Here is a 15,788-nt window from a genome sequence, read left to right on the forward strand (position 1 = left end):
ATTGCTCCCCAAATGCCACTTCACTTAAAATGTCTCTGGTTCTTTTTAAATCATATGTTTCTTTCAGTCCAGAGACTACTATTAAAATATGACCATCAAAAATTTATGTGTGGGGGTTTTTTTCGGATCAATTTGCAGCAAGCCACATTTTTAAGAGAACGTCCAGCTTGACGGATCAGCCTCTTGATAGATACACTTTTGAAGGGCTACAAAAATTTTCTCTGATGCTTGAAAATCTCTGCTGGATATTGTTCTGTGGTGTTTATCTGACATAGAAGCAGGGCCACCTTACTCTTGCCCTTTCTTTTCCGGAGATTAAGATTTGATTGATTGATTGATTGATTGATTGATTGGTTGATTTTGTCCAATACACAAGGAGGGTTTTAGTGGGTATACACATATACACAATGAAGGTTATAGAGGAGATACTCATAGTAAAATATATCTAAGAAAGAATAGAAGAGAAGATATAGGAATAAAACATATCAATGAAAGAATAGAAGAAGAGATATAGGAATAGAAGAAAGGTATAGGAGATATAGGAGAGCAATAGGACAGGGGACGGAAGGCACTCTAGTGCACTTGTACTCGCCCCTTACTGACCTCTTAGGAATCTGGACAGGTCAACCGTGGATAGTCTAAGGGTAAAGTGTTGGGGGTTTGGGGATGACACTACGGAGTCCGGTAATGAGTTCCACGCTTCGACAACTGAATTACTAAAGTCGTACTTTTTACAGTCAAGTTTGGAGCAGTTAATATTAAGTTTAAATCTGTTGTGTGCTCTTGTGTTGTTGTGGCTGAAGCTGAAGTAGTCGCCGACAGGCAGGACGTTGCAGCATATGATCTTGTGGGCAATACTTAGATCTTGTTTTAGGCATTTTAGGCTGTCACAAAGGCAAAAGGAGGCGTTTCACCACAGCCAGATCAGATCAGCTTCAGCCAAACTGAGGAGTCACCACAGTGAAGAAAAGGCACCGTCTACAAAGCGAGCGAGCGAGAGGAGAGGGGAACCCTTCAGCATGGGGAGGAAGCAGGTAGCAGTCGCCGCCTTTTGGTGGGTTTCTCTCTCTGGCTCAGTGTATGAGAGGCAGCCTCGTGCCAAGATTTTATTTCTTTCCTAATGGGTTTGCACGCATTATTTGCTTTTACATTGATTCTTATGGGAAATATTGCTTCTACTTACAAACATTTCTACTTAAGAACCTGGTCACGAAATGAATTAAGTTCTTAAGTAGAGGTACCTCTGTATTTCTTCCATGATTGCCCAATGACCATCTTAGCCACAGACAATGACCCCCTCCCACCCCTGTCTCATCTTCAGCTGCTCCTGCAGGGCCTCCCAAGTCTGATGCCCAGATGTATGAGCAACTAGAATTAGATCTGGTTTGGATGAAGCTCGATATATTTGATACAAAAGCAATGAAAAAACAAAACCAGGGAACATTCAAGAAAAATTAATTCCAGAAGGTACATGGTCCCACACATTTCTTACAACAGGAAGAAAACAGAATATTGGACATCTGGAAAAGTAATTACACCGTTAAGATCCCATTCATACATTCTAAATACCACACAACTTAAGTTTCAAGAGTTCTTTCAATTTCCCCCTCTCCCACAAAGACACAACACAACTTTTAATTTGTCTCCACTTTTTTGTTGCATGGGTCTCTGAGCTATGAAGTGACATTTCCCCCCTGTACAATTTCACATATATCTACTAGAAGTAAATTCTGCTTGAATTTACTTGTGCAAGAGGTGTGTAAATAGTAGGTAGGGCAGCCTTTCTCGGAGTGTGTTCTCTAGATGTGATAGGCGACAACTTCTTGATTTTCAGTGACTCTGCTGGTGTGATTCCATACAGAGGCAAATTTTTGTTCTATCAATTGCCTCTTGGAACTGTTTATCTCTTGCCTTCCAGAGAGCCATTATAACTCAGGCTAAAAGGGGAAATCCAATCAAAATTGAAATTAAGCCACAGCACCCCCCACTATCTCATCTCCCCTTTGCATATTTTGTTAAATTTTTCAATAGATTCTGTCTACATTATGGAAATAATAACTCCTAATGAGGCGGGAAATTAATGAGCATCAACCAAGGAAAACTGAACTTTTGTCTTGAATACCTTTTGCGTGGGTAAAATATGGAGATATTCACACATAGAAATCCTCTCTCCCTCTCTCTCTCTCTCTCTCACACACACACAGACAGACAGATGGACAAACACAGATATCCTGGTACTTCTTCTTTTTTTAAAAAAAAATGCCATCATGATAAGAACTTGAACTTCACTGAGAAAAAATATGGTCAAAATATTAACAACAATAAAAGCATCGTCGCAGCTAGTCATGATGGAAGACGTGATCTTTGGCTATTCCGAACGGAGTCCTTTGTGGGGAGAGGATTCTTTAGCCCATCGGCCCCTTCATGTTTTTGGGCTGGTACATGGGCTGCTCCAGGGGCATCATGCTGAAACAGTCCGAAGGATTGCAGTGACCGACTTTCCCAGGAGGGCCTGTGACTCCTGGGGGTCCCGGGATGCCCGGAATACCTTGCTGCCCCATAGGACCCGGAAGACCCATTTTCCCATAGCCTGGAGGCCCCTGGATACCTGTGGAGAAGGAAGGAAAACAAGAAGCAGTGTGAGGGTCAAGTACTCTTGAGACACCTACGTCCTTTGGTAAGTTTTTCATTTCCTGGAATTATAGAAAGTGTTGGAGAAAGCTTTCCCGTGAGAATGCTCTTTGGACTGGTAGATTTCAAGTCTCCAAATTCTCCATTATGAAGGATTCTGGAAGAAAAGGCCACACACCTGAAAAATCTCCAGGTTGGGGAAAGGTGTGCTGGGAAACATAGAAACAGAAGACTGATGGCAGAAAAAGACCCCATGGTCCATCTAGTCTGCCCTTAAACTAATTTTTGTATTTTATCTTAGGATGGATCTACGTTTATCCCAGGAATGTTTAAATTCCGTGACTGGATTTACCAACCATGTCTGCTGGAAGTTTGTTCCAAGCATCTACTACTCTTTCAGTAAAATAATATTTTCTCACGTTGCTTTTGATCTTTCCCCCAACTAACTTCAGATTGTGTCTCCTTGTTCTTGTCTTCGCTTTCCTATTAAAAACACTTCCCTCCTGGACCTTATTTAACCCTTTGACATATTTAAATGTTTCGATCATGTCCCCTCTTTCCCTTCTGTCCTCCAGACTATACAGATTGAGTTCATGAAGTCTTTCCTGATAGGTTTTATGCTTAAGACCTTCCACCATTCTTGTAGCCCGTCTTTGGACCCCTTCAATTTTGTCAATATCTTTTTGTAGGTGAGGTCTCCAGAACTGAACACAGGAATATGCATCTATGACAATTTCCTTGTGTGTCCAGTCACACTTGGCCAATAAGGAATTCTATTATTCTATTCTATTCTGTTCTAGTCTAGTCTAGTCTAGTCTAGTCTAGTCTAGTCTAGTCTAGTCTAGTCTAGTCTAGTCTAGTCTAGTCTAGTCTAGTCTAGTCTAGTCTAGTCTAGTCTAGTCTAGTCTAGTCCAGTCCAGTCCAGTCCAGTCCAGTCCAGACCGAATTTTCCATCCTTTTGAATGATCATGAAAGGAACTATAACACCATGGTTTAAAATTGCAAAATGAAGCAACAACACCAATGAGAAGAAACTGCTTTCTGTATGAAGATGCAACCTAATGCATATGGCCAAGAATGGCACCACTGGTGTGCAGAAAAACCCTACGCATGCTCTGAGTCTTGGTGATGGATAAAAGCAAATGACTGAGGAAGGCAAGCAAGCCAAATTTACCTGGTGGGCCTGGTGCTCCAGTCTCCCCCATGATTCCGGTCCCTTTGTCTCCTTTTTCTCCTTTGTTTCCAGGCTCACCTGCATTGAGGGAGAAAACACGAAAGTGAATTGACTGAAGCCTCCATCCACTAATGACACCAGGCTACTTCTGGAATGGTTTGCGGAGAGTCTTGTCCAGCCTGCTTTAGAGCTGTGGCCATATTCTTGCCCAACTGGGATTAAGTATTCATCTCAGGAATCTTCTGGGACAATGTTATAATATATATATACACAGTGTTCCCTCGATTTTCGCGGGTTCGAACTTTGCGGAAAGTCTATACCACGGCTTTTCAAAAATATTAATTAAAAAAATACTTTGCGGGTTTTTCCCCTATACCACGGTTTTTCCCACCCGATATGTCATACGTCATCGCCAAACTTTCGTCTGCCTTTAATGAATATTTTTTTAATAAACTTTAATAAATAAACATGGTGAGTAATAATCTGAATGGTTGCTAAGGGAATGGAAAATTGCAATTTAGGGGTTTAAAGTGTTAAGGGAAGGTTTGTGATACTGTTCATAGCCAAAAATAGTGTATTTACTTCCGCATCTCTACTTCGCGGAAATTCGACTTTCGCGGGCGGTCTCGGAACGCATCCCCCGCGGAAATCGAGGGAACACTGTATATGTGTGTGTATGTATGTATGTATGTATGTATATCAACTGTGACCAGCTGTTAAGTGCCTAATACACTTTAGCTAATTTATACGACAAATGTGGCAACCTTGTTTATTCCTTTCCCTAATAGTATCAAACTGAATATAGACCTCACAGCTTATGGATTATAATTTTAGTAGTACAGTAGTACCTCTAGATACGAGCTGCTCTACATGCGAGTATTTCAAGATACGAGCCACGAGGGGAGAGACATTTCTGTTCTAGTCCCGAACTCAAATTCGGGATATGAGCCGAGCGTCCACTAGGTGGTGCAAGAATCCTTGCTTTTGGTTATCTTGGAGGGGAAAAACAAAGTCTAAAGCTATTTGTTCCACATGCGAGTTGCCTCGACATACAAGCTCCCTTCTGGAACCAATTATGCTTGTATCTAGGGGTACTACTGTATTAACAATGCATAATTGATTTTATCGTGGATTTTGTCTGTTATTTATCATTTTATCCTACAACTTTTGGTTGTGTATTCACCAAGTGTTTTTATTTGTTTTGGTCTATGACTGTAATAATAAATTTGAACCTTTAAACCAAATTTGGGGACTCCTGCTGATGTGTCATCTAGATCAGTGTTTCCCAACCTTGGCCACTTGAAGATATCTGGACTTCAACTCCTAGAATTCCCCAGCCAGCATCCCAATCCCAGGGCTTAAAGAGGATGCAATCCACTTTTTTTTTGCTATTCAGTCAACATTTTTTAGAACCTGGCTAAACAGTTCTAGGCTGCATTAAGAGAGGGATAGAATTAAGATCAGGCAAAGCAAATGCTGGCTGGGGAATTCTGGGAGTTGAAGTCCAGATATCTCCAAGTGGCCAAGGTGGGGAAACACTGATCTAGATGACATGAATCTATCGGTTGAATTGTCACCTGGCTTCTGATCTTGCCCATGGCCTAAAGTTTTACACCATTTGCAGAGCCATCGAAAACTTAATCAAGGTTCAAATTTATTTATTTTATTTATTTATTTTGTCAATAATATTTAAATACATGATACTGGTAAAAGTCTAAAACTTGAAAGGAAAAAAAGAAAAGCATTAGAAGTAATAATATTCATATACAGTAGTACCTCTAAATACGAGCTGCTCCACATGCGAGTATTCCAAATTACGAGCTGAGACGCCAGCAAAATTTCTGTTCGACACCCGAGCTCAAATTCGGGATACGAGCCGAGCGTCCACTAGGTGGCGCAAGAATTCAATTTTTTCCAGTTATCTCGGCGTGAAAAGCCAAATCTAAATGCATTGGTTTGAGATACAAATTGATCGACATATGAGGTCGGCTCTGGCACGAATTAAACTCATATGTCGAGGTACCACTGTATATGCAACAAGTGAAAATAAAGAAACAGTAAGGACAGGGGACGGGAGGCACGTAGGTGCACTTATTCAATTTCTCCAAGTTTTGACAACTTTAATGCCGGTTGAAGGATTCTGGGAGTTGAAGTCCACCCATCTGAGATGGAGAAACGCTGCTTTACAATATGCATCTCCAAATCTACTTTTACCAAAAGGGAAAGTGACAAGGCTTACCTCTCATGCCGGGCACACCTTGCCGGCCTTCCCTTCCAATTTGTCCAGGCAGTCCTGGAGCACCGGGAGGACCTGGCCGTCCCTGCGTTCCATCTTTCCCAGGTAATCCTGGTCTCCCCGGCTCGGAAAGGACTTCTAGCGGTGGTCCAGGCAGCCGGGTATAGTACTGAATCCGTTCTGCAGGAAAGAGAGGAGAGCCATTGTTTGGTCTTTGCTGAATACGGCTTTTCTCGGCGTTTTCTCTCTTTATTTTTATTTTCAAGAGTGCCTGACCCTCTAACTAATTCTGCTTGCTTTTCTAGAGTCTCGAAGCTGCACAGAGAGACCGTCTGCTCCCCGCTGCCCTCAATCTGCTCTCTTCACCCACCATCAAACATTTTTTGGAACTCCTCTCTGATGAACCTCCTGATCTGGTCGTAGCTCATGGCATCTCCCTGGTAGAAAAAGAAGGAAGAGGGAAAAGCAGAAGTCAATGTTTGCCTTATCTTGCATGTTCACCTGTCCCATTTGATCTCTTTCACACGCTCAGCTTCAACCCACATTGTTCTGCCGGCTCTCTGCACGAGCCTTTAATTAAATGCAAAGGTAGCCAAAACAGACACACACACATGAAAAGTCAAGAATACTTTCTTTATCCACAGAAAAATAGAAGCGAAACCCCCTTTTTGTAGTCAAAGGGCTCGCTTTCAAAGCAAACAGACTTGAATGAAGTGAAATAACAAAAGAACACCCCTCAAAGCAATTAATAAGTAGCTGTGAAGTCGTCACAGCTACTCTCCTTCAGACATTGTCCAACTAACACGTTTCACTATGATCTACGTTCAGAGTCCTGTTATCACAGCACAGGGTCCTTGGAGAATCCAGATAGTCAAGCCACATCCACTATCACGAACAGATAATCTTCCACACTGAGGGGCCGGCACGCTGCCCATTTAACAGCAGCCCTACTTAGTTGAACCACACCCAACCACAGGTGGACTCTCTTATCTCTTGTAATACCTACGTAGCTGCTCTCTTCTATTCATGGCCCTTTGCATGCGTGCATCTATAACTGCTTCTTCATCAGAATCCAGTGAAGATGAGGAGGATGAATGGCTTCCTAACTGGCTGTCTGCCACGACCCCCTCTGAGGGCCCCATTTCACAGTCACTCCGTGCTCCCGACGATACTTCGCTGTCCGAAGCAGTCGGCAGTAAAACAGGCCTCTTGACACTGGGAGGATTCACCTACATCCACCCCCACAGTCCTTGGGGCAGGAGCTGGCCCAGAGCCAACCACAACACACATGCAACCATTCCCCCAAGCTCCAGAAAATCTCCCAGGGCCAAATCTTCCAGCCCCGCCATCAACATCTTCTTCCTTCCCCTCTCGTTCCTTCCCTAGCTGAAGGAGTGGCTACTGAGGGTCATAGTAACCCATCTCCCAGAATGCTGTTATTTTAGCTTCCTCCTTGAGAAGCAACACTTTGTGGGACCCTATGGGGCTCCTCAGTCATGGATCTTGGACAAGCAACCCCTCCCCTGCTTAACTTCAGGAAGAATTCAGCAACTTTGTGCTTTGGAACGGTTGCATTTGCAGATTAGAAGTTGTGAACTGCCCTGGGTCTCTCCAGAAGTTCTGCATTGCAGGAGAAGCTGAGAGCCAAGGTTGCGCATGGCCAAGCGAGGTTTGGCACCTTGTGCATCAGTGACGTATGAAAATCTCTTTCAAGTGAATGTCAATCGCTGGTGGCACATCCTAGAACAGTGAGGGCGAACCTTTCTTCCTTCGGGTGCCAAAAGAGCATGGGCGGGTGCTATTGCGCATGCGTGAGTGCCCACACCCATAATTCAATGCCTGGACAGGGTGAAAACAACTTCCCCTGCTTCCTGGAGGCCCTCTGGAGGCCAGAAACGGCCTGCTTCCTAACTTCTGGTGGCCCCAGTAGGCTCGTGTTTTGTCCTCTCCAGGCCCCAAAAGCTTTCCTGGAGCCGGGGGAGGGTAAAAATGCCCCCCCATCCGCCCCCACGAGGGTCTCTGGAAGCCAAAAATACCCTCTCGAAAATGTGAGCCAAAAATCAGCTGGCCAGCATACGACATGCGTGTTGGAGCTGAGCTAGGGCAATGGTTCGTGTGCCAGCAGATTTGGCTCCGTGTACCACCTATGGCGCCCATGCCATAGGTTCACAATCACTGTCCTAGAATCCAGCTAAGAAGACAGATATCCCTTCTAACTGCATCTGCTGAAGGACAGAAGACTTCATAGTTCCAGCTGTCCGTTACACTGCACGCCTTTCGTTGTCTTTGCCCCAGTTCTTACCATCGTTCCTGGCAATCCTGGGTTCCCGGGGTTCCCTGCAGGGCCAGGCGAGCCAGGATGTCCTCTGTCTCCAGGGGATCCACGTGGTCCCATGGGGCCCATTTCCCCACTTTTCCCTGGGCCTCCTGGCATCCCCGCTCTGCCTTTCTCTCCAGGGGAGCCCACCTGCCCTGGGCTACCATGGTCCCCCTGAAAGAAGAAAAGACAATTCCATGAAAGGTGGTCCTAGGAGAAGAAGCTGATGGTCACCCCCAGCAGTGTCCCACTTACTTTCTGTCCAGAAGGACCGATAGGACCTGGCTTTCCAGGAGATCCCTGTGGAAAAAGAAGAAGAAGTCTTCAAAATAGTGATAAATACCCATAAGGCATTTGAGCGGAAGAGAATATTAGCTTAAGCTATTTTGTGAAGTTTTTGACCCATCAAATGGCCCTCGTCCTACCATTTAACTTTAAGCTGTTTACCTGCCTTTTACAGGAAGTGCTCCTTGTCTGTTACTTGTCTCCATTTTTGTGTAATGGAGGTAGTCCTCACTTAAACGCTGGCTGTTTTATGACTGCTTGACATACAACGGCCATGGAATGGCTGTTTTACAGTCTCTAAAGCACTCCTGGCCATCATATATGGTGGTGCCCATCCATTCCCTGTGGCCATATGACTACATGTCAGGTAGGACAGATTAAGATCTGTGGTGATCACAGTCATGTGACCATAATTCATGATGTTTGACTAAAAGCACCCTTTCAAATGAATGTTTTTACTTAATGACCACGGCGGAAAGGGCCAGAAAATTATTTGCGGTGGCATGGGTGCCTCGACTTCCAATCAAAACCACTTACAACTATAACTCCAGGCTTGATTATGGTTGTAATTTAAGAACTCTCTAAATTTGGAAGTCATCTTTCAGGAAGCAGAGAAAGTAAGTCGAGCTGGGTTTTATGGGTCACTTTATTAATTTAACCCTGGACCTGCAGAGGTTAAACCAAATGGGGTGGACCTTCTTGGGGCAGCTATGGGTGAAAGCTCCTTGCTGAGCAAGGGAAGGCTGCCCTTGACCCTGACTTTGACCTTGGACGTGGACTTGACCTTCCCTTGCTCTCCGCCACACCTAAGGCATGTGGGAAGGCTCACCCCCAGCTTTTCACTTGTAGGTCTACCTGCAACAGGGCCGACGAGTAAATTCCAAAAGGGGGATGAGCAGTGAGCCTGTCCCTTTTATACAGGGACTCACTGTTCCGCCCCCCTCCCCGGCCCATCCTGTGTGATCATGCGTGTTCTCGCGCAATCACCCTTCCTCCTTTGCCTTCGCTGGCGGTGGCCGTGTGCTTCTGACCCCGCTGCAAATGTTGGCCCGCCTCGAGTGGCCGGCCTCTACTAGTTGGAGATACATGCAAGTTGAGCCTAGGGCTGCTTTCTAAGAATCGGCTTGCCTGGGGCAGAAACTACAATTTATTTCACAAATGTTGCTGTAAACACATCCTGATTATTATTTATTTTATTTTATTTTTATTTTTTTATTTTATTTTATCTTATTTTATTTTTTATTTTATTTTTTAATTTAATTTTATTTATTTACTTACTTTCTTACTTTCTTACTTACTTACTTACTATTTACTTACTTACTTACTTACTTACTTACTTACTTACTTACTTACTTACTTACTTACTTATTTATTTATATGCCGCCCGTCTCCGTAGACTCGGAGCGGCATATTAACTGAAGTGGCCTTGAAGGGATTTGGAATTTGGCGTGGGGGGTGGGTGGGGACTACAACTTTTCTCCCCTGTGCAACCCATCCCATCAAGTCCATTTCTTCTTTTAGTTCCTGGTCCGTGTGTGTGAATGAACAATGTGAACGTTATTTTGGGCTTAAGAAAGGTGATGTAGGTAGCTTCCTCCATTGTTACAGTGGGCTATTCCTATCTTTGGTTCCGAGAGGTGGCGCAGCGGGTAGAGTGCAGTACTGGAGGCCGCTAAAGCTGACTGCGGGATCTGCAGATCAGCAGTTCAAATCTCATCACTGGCTCAAGGTTGACTCAGCCTTCCATCCTTCCGAGGTGGGTAAAATGAGGACCCGGGTTGTGGGGGCCATAGGCTGGCTCTGCTAAAAAGTGCTATTGCTAACATGTTGTAAGCCGCCCTGAGTCTTAAGGAGAAGAGCGGCATAAAAAATTGAATGAATGAATGAATGAATGAATAAATAAGGGCTGTTCTGTTCAAGAAGGTGATAACAGGTACGAGTCACAAATACCTCTTTGCCTCCTTGTCCATCCAATCCTGGCTCACCCTAGGAACCAAAAAGAAAATAAGGGAAAAAGAGAGATTTAGTTTCATTTCACTACAATGAACTTTATAGTCTGGAGGACAGAAGGGAAAGAGGGAACACTGTTGAAACATTTAAATATGTTAAAGGGTTAAATAAGGTTCAGGAGGGAAGTGTTTTTAATAGGAAAGTGAACCCAAGAACAAGGGGACACAATCTGAGGTTAGCTGGGGGAAAGATCAGAAGCCACGTGAGAAAATATTATTTGACTGAAAGAGTAGTAGATGCTTGGAGTAAACTCCCAGCAGACGTGGTAGATAAATCCACAGTCACTGAATTTAAACATGCCTGGGATAAACATATATCTATCCTAAGATAAAATACAGTAAATAGTATAAGGGCAGACTAGATGGACCATGAGGTCTTTTTCTGCCGTCAATCTTCTATGTTTCTATGTTTCTAATGGGTCCAAAGTCAAATACTCCTCATGTTGTTATTATCTTTCAGCCTCATACTGAACAAAGAATTAAGACTAGGAAGCATTACAAACCATGCACCCATCCATCCATTTTCAACAAGCTCTCCCCGATTGATTCAAGCGACACTCACCGGTGGACCTGGGTGACCGGGCGTTCCTGGCTGCCCTGGCAGCCCATTGAGACCTCTCTCTCCAGTGGATCCCCGTTCACCCTTCAGACCCTAGGAAAAGGACAGACAGCATCAGAAACTGTTGGAGACAATCAAGGAGATGCCAAGTTTTGTGGTGATTCCTCTAGATCAGTGTTTCTCAACCTTGGCCACTTGGAGATATCTGGACTTCAACTCCCAGAATTCCCCAGCCAGCCAGCCTTTGCTTTGCCTGATCTTAATTCTGTCCCTCTGTTAATGCAGCCTAGAACTTTTTAGCCAGGTTCTAAAAATGTTGACTGAATAGCAAAACAAAAAAGGTGGATTGCATCCTCTTTAAGCCCCGGGATTGGGATGTCTAAGAAGATGGACACTGCAATCCAGAAATGGCATCTTAACAAATGACAAATCAATGAATGTTTCCTGGAGACAATCAGATCATTTTCTTATTCGGTTGGACATGATTTATTGATTGATTGAGTTGAAAGGGACCATGAAGGCCATTGAGTTCAACCCCCTGCCCAAGCAGGGACCTATAGTACACCAGTCAAGTGGCAGTTCAATCTTCTCTTAAAAATGTCCAGAGTGTTCACAACGTCCGCTGGTAGGTTGTTCCATTGGTTGATCGCTCTGACCGTCAGGAAGTTCCTTATCTCCATGTTGAATCTCTCCTTGGTCAGCTTCCAGCTGTTGTTCCTCGTCCGGCCCTCTGGTGCCCTGAAGAATAAAGTGATCCCCTCCTCTCTGTGACATCCCCTCGTAGACTGCTATCATGTCCGCTCTGGCCCTCCTTTTCTCTAAGCTATCCATGCCCAGTTCCCTCAGTCTCTCTTCGTAAGTCTTGGTTTCCAGTCCCTTAATCATCTTGGTTACTCTTTTTTGCACCTTCTCCAGAGTTTCAATGTCTCTTTTGAAATGTGGTGACCAGAACTGAATACAGTACTCCAAGTGTGGTCGGACCAGGACGTAGTAGAGTGGTATTAAGACTTCCCTGGTCTTGGAGTGTATTCCCCTGTTGATGCAGCTTAGGATTGTGTTGGCTTTTTTAGCTGCTGCTGCACATTGTTGGCTCATGTTTAGTTGATTGTCCACCAAGACTCCGAGGTCTCTTTCGCAGTCGCTACTGCTAAGAGGGGTTTCTCCCAGGTTGTATGTGTGTCCAGGGTTTTTTCTGCCTAGGTGAAGGACTTTGCTCTTGTCGATGTTAAACATCATTTTGTTGGTGTGGGCCCACTGTGTTAGTCTGTCTAGGTCTTTCTGTAATTTGAGCCTGTCTTCTAGGGTATTGGCTACCTTTGGAGGTAGGGAGCGACTGTCCTTACGAAGAAACGGAAAAAGGGGTTCCAGGGAAGAGAGATTTCCAAGCTTCAAGAATGAATGGTTCTTATACTGTGGCTTCATTCAGAAGTGAAGAGGATCCATGCTGGACCAGAGCCTAAGAATGCCAAAAGGGAAGATACTTACAACTCCAGTAAGCCCCGAAGGACCAGGTTGCCCAGGGCTTCCAGGTGGACCCTGAAGAAACAGAGAAAAATTGCAGAAGGATGTAAGAAGAAACATTAAACTGCAGTTTCCATTGCTTTGACCATTTATCTAGTAAAGCTAAATCATTTACCATATTACAGACGCCTCCAGGAATATCAACCCTATGGCACACTTTAGAGTCATTGGCAATTAGGCAAACCTTCCCTACCAAACCTTCCCCTATGTCACTCACAAACATATTAAAAAGAATAGGACCTAAAAGAATAGGACAAGCCCACTTTTCCCTCAACCTTGGTAATTTTAAGAGATCTGGACTTCAATTCCCAGAATTCCCATGCTGGATGAAGAATTCTAAACTGAATATACTTACCCCCACTGAGTATTTCCCCAGTAAGACTGACTCTGACTTTCATGTATTAAAAAAAAATAAATCCAAAGCATACTCGAGAGTTAGCCACGAACATCTAAAACAGCAATCTTTTTAACAGAGTTCTCTTGGGTGCGTTTTGGACGCTCAGAACTATTCATTCATTCATGTCAGAAGCCTTGCTGAATAGAGACCAAGGGAGATGAATCTGGAGCAGTTATGTTTCTTGTTCGTACGTTAAGTCGATCTCAAAAGGCATCTGATCTTGACATTGCAAGGGCTGTTCAAGCAAGGGGGAACCTGGTCTCTCCCCCCCACTCCCGCCTAAATCTCTGTTCTTATCTGCCCAGATAGTCTTCACACAGCCTGATTCATGACTTGGGCTGCAGAGAAGCATAGCAGACATAAGAACTTAAGAGGGTGCGGTCTTGCTTCCTGCTTCATTCATTCATTCATTCATTCATTCATTCATTCTTTCACTCACTCACTCACTCATTTACTCATTCATTCATTTACTCATTCATTCATTCATCCATTTATTCATTTATTCATTCATTCAATCATTCATTTATTCACTCATTCATTCATTTCTGTGACTTGTATGCTGCCCAACTCCATGCAGACTCTGAGCGGCTAACAGCAATATAAACAATAAAAACAACAGTATAAGAGGATAAAAACAATTATCAAACCCTTAATTCACAAACATCCAACCATTCAACAATATAAAAAAACAACTAGAAACAATAACACAGCTATAAGCATTCATTCATTCGGCTGGGATAAGATGGAGTCATTCACCGGCTCCAGGCCTGCTAGAAAAGCCATGTTTTTATGGCCTTCTTGAAAGCCAGGAGGGTGGGGTTCATGTGGATCTCGGGGAAGTTGGTTCCACAGAGCCGGAGCCGCCACAAAGAAGACCCTCCCATGCAGTCCCACCACACTGGCTGAAGGAACCCTGAGAAGGCCAACCCTGTGGGACCTAACCAGGTATGTGGCAGGATGTGGTCCTGTACATAATGTGGTCCTAAGCCATGTAGGCAGGGATGGTCAGCAGGCAGGATGGGGTGGAATGCAGTTCCACCAGCGGAAATGAAAATGCGTGCGCAGCTCCAGCTGATCGGCGGCTGTCACTTCCTGGATTACTGGTCTCAGCTCGGCTCTCCTTTTTTTCCCCTGCTGCTGCTGTGTCTGCGCTCCTTGCTTTTTTCCTCTTTCCTCCTTCCTGGCCTTGGATGAGCTCTCTCCTGCCTGGCTCCCTTCCAGCCTCACGCGGCCCCCTCCTGCCCAAGGTGCAAGTAGAAGGCGTGGAAGGAAGTGGTGCAGGCAGCATTTATGCTTCTGGAAGCACCCATTCGCCTAGCTACCCAGCCTGAGGCGGGGGGGGCGACCCAGGAAGGAGAGCGCGGGAAACGCGAAGCAAATTGTCACCCCATCGAGCGACACTGGTAAGGTTGTAAGCCGAGAACCAAACAGTTCACTTGAACGATGATCGTTCAAGCCACTCCCACCTGATCACATGGCCGACAAGCCACTCCTACCCAGTCACATGACCATTAAGCCACACCCACAAAATAAGCCACACCCACAGTGTGGCAGTAAAAATTTGGCTGCCCATTACTGCATGTAGGGCTTTAAAGGTAATAACCAGCACCTCGAATTGTATCCGGAGACCTATTGGGAGCCAATGCAGCTCATAGACTGTTGATGTTACATGGATGGACTTAGGGACACTCATAACAGCTCGTGCGGCTGCGTTTTGGACCAATTTTAGTTTTCAGTGTAGGTAGGACTAAAAACTTATGTGAATGGGTAAATATAGCAGCTCTGAGCAACTAGACACACCAGTCTATACCATCTAGTTTGACTCTGGCTAAAATTCTAATGTGCAAAGTTAAGCTAGCACTAATCTAGCACTGATAATGTTGCCTAGTTTGGTCATGAAATTTCAGCAAGAATACGACCAAACTCGAGAGCACCAAGGATCCCACCACGTTAAGGTTTCTCTTCCTTATTGGTGCCTTGTTATGGATGGATGGGAGTTATAAAAGTAGGATTTGGAAAAGGCTATTTATTTAATCTATTTATATCCCTGCTTTATTATTTTTATAAACAACTGTGAGACCGCCTTCTGCCGTACGAATCCCAGAGACCGGTCAGGTCCCACAGAGTTGGCCTTCTCCGGGTCCCGTCGACTAAACAATGTCGTCTGGCAGGACCCAGAGAAAGAGCCTTCTCTGTGGCGGCTCCGACCCTCCAGAGATTAGAACTGCCCCTACCCTCCTTGCCTTTCGTAAACTCCTCAAAACCCACCTCTGTCGTCAAGCATGGAGGAACTGAGACATCTCCCCCTGCCTACGTAGTTTTAGTGCATGATATGACTATGTATGTTTTTTATATTGGGGTTCCTTGTTTTTAGATTTTTTAAAATGTACAATTGCTATTTTAGATTTTAAATTATTAGATTTGTCAATACATATTGTTTTTTTGTCACTGTTGTGAGCCGCCATGAGTCTATGGAGAGGGACGGCATACAAATCTAATAAATAATAATAATAATAATAATAATAATAATAATAATAATAATAATAATAACTCAAGACAGTCCACATGTCTAATATCCTCATTTCTCCCCCCTGCAAAAAACCATCTTGTGAGATGAGTCGGACTGAGAGAGGGTGTTTAGCCCAAGGTTACTCAGTTG

General features: G+C 44.3%; 1 protein-coding gene across 4 annotated transcripts in view; it reads right to left on the reverse strand.

Annotated features, from left to right (window-relative positions):
* Positions 1 to 1,381: 1,381 nt before the first annotated feature.
* COL16A1 (collagen type XVI alpha 1 chain) overlaps positions 1,382 to 15,788 on the reverse strand; it is a 263,305-nt gene continuing 248,898 nt past the window's right edge. For all 4 annotated transcript variants that reach the window (XM_070763913.1, XM_070763914.1, XM_070763912.1 and 1 more), the window contains 9 exons: positions 12,697 to 12,747; positions 11,215 to 11,304; positions 10,594 to 10,629; positions 8,614 to 8,658; positions 8,344 to 8,532; positions 6,412 to 6,478; positions 6,045 to 6,221; positions 3,806 to 3,883; positions 1,382 to 2,608 (listed from right to left, as the gene is read on the reverse strand). In XM_070763913.1, coding sequence (XP_070620014.1) covers positions 2,406 to 2,608; positions 3,806 to 3,883; positions 6,045 to 6,221; positions 6,412 to 6,478; positions 8,344 to 8,532; positions 8,614 to 8,658; positions 10,594 to 10,629; positions 11,215 to 11,304; positions 12,697 to 12,747 — 936 coding nt within the window. In that variant the 3' untranslated portion in view covers positions 1,382 to 2,405. The remainder of the gene's footprint in view (positions 2,609 to 3,805; positions 3,884 to 6,044; positions 6,222 to 6,411; positions 6,479 to 8,343; positions 8,533 to 8,613; positions 8,659 to 10,593; positions 10,630 to 11,214; positions 11,305 to 12,696; positions 12,748 to 15,788) is intronic.

This window comes from Erythrolamprus reginae, chromosome 11 (genome assembly GCF_031021105.1).
Source record: "Erythrolamprus reginae isolate rEryReg1 chromosome 11, rEryReg1.hap1, whole genome shotgun sequence".
Lineage (NCBI taxonomy): Eukaryota > Metazoa > Chordata > Lepidosauria > Squamata > Dipsadidae > Erythrolamprus > Erythrolamprus reginae.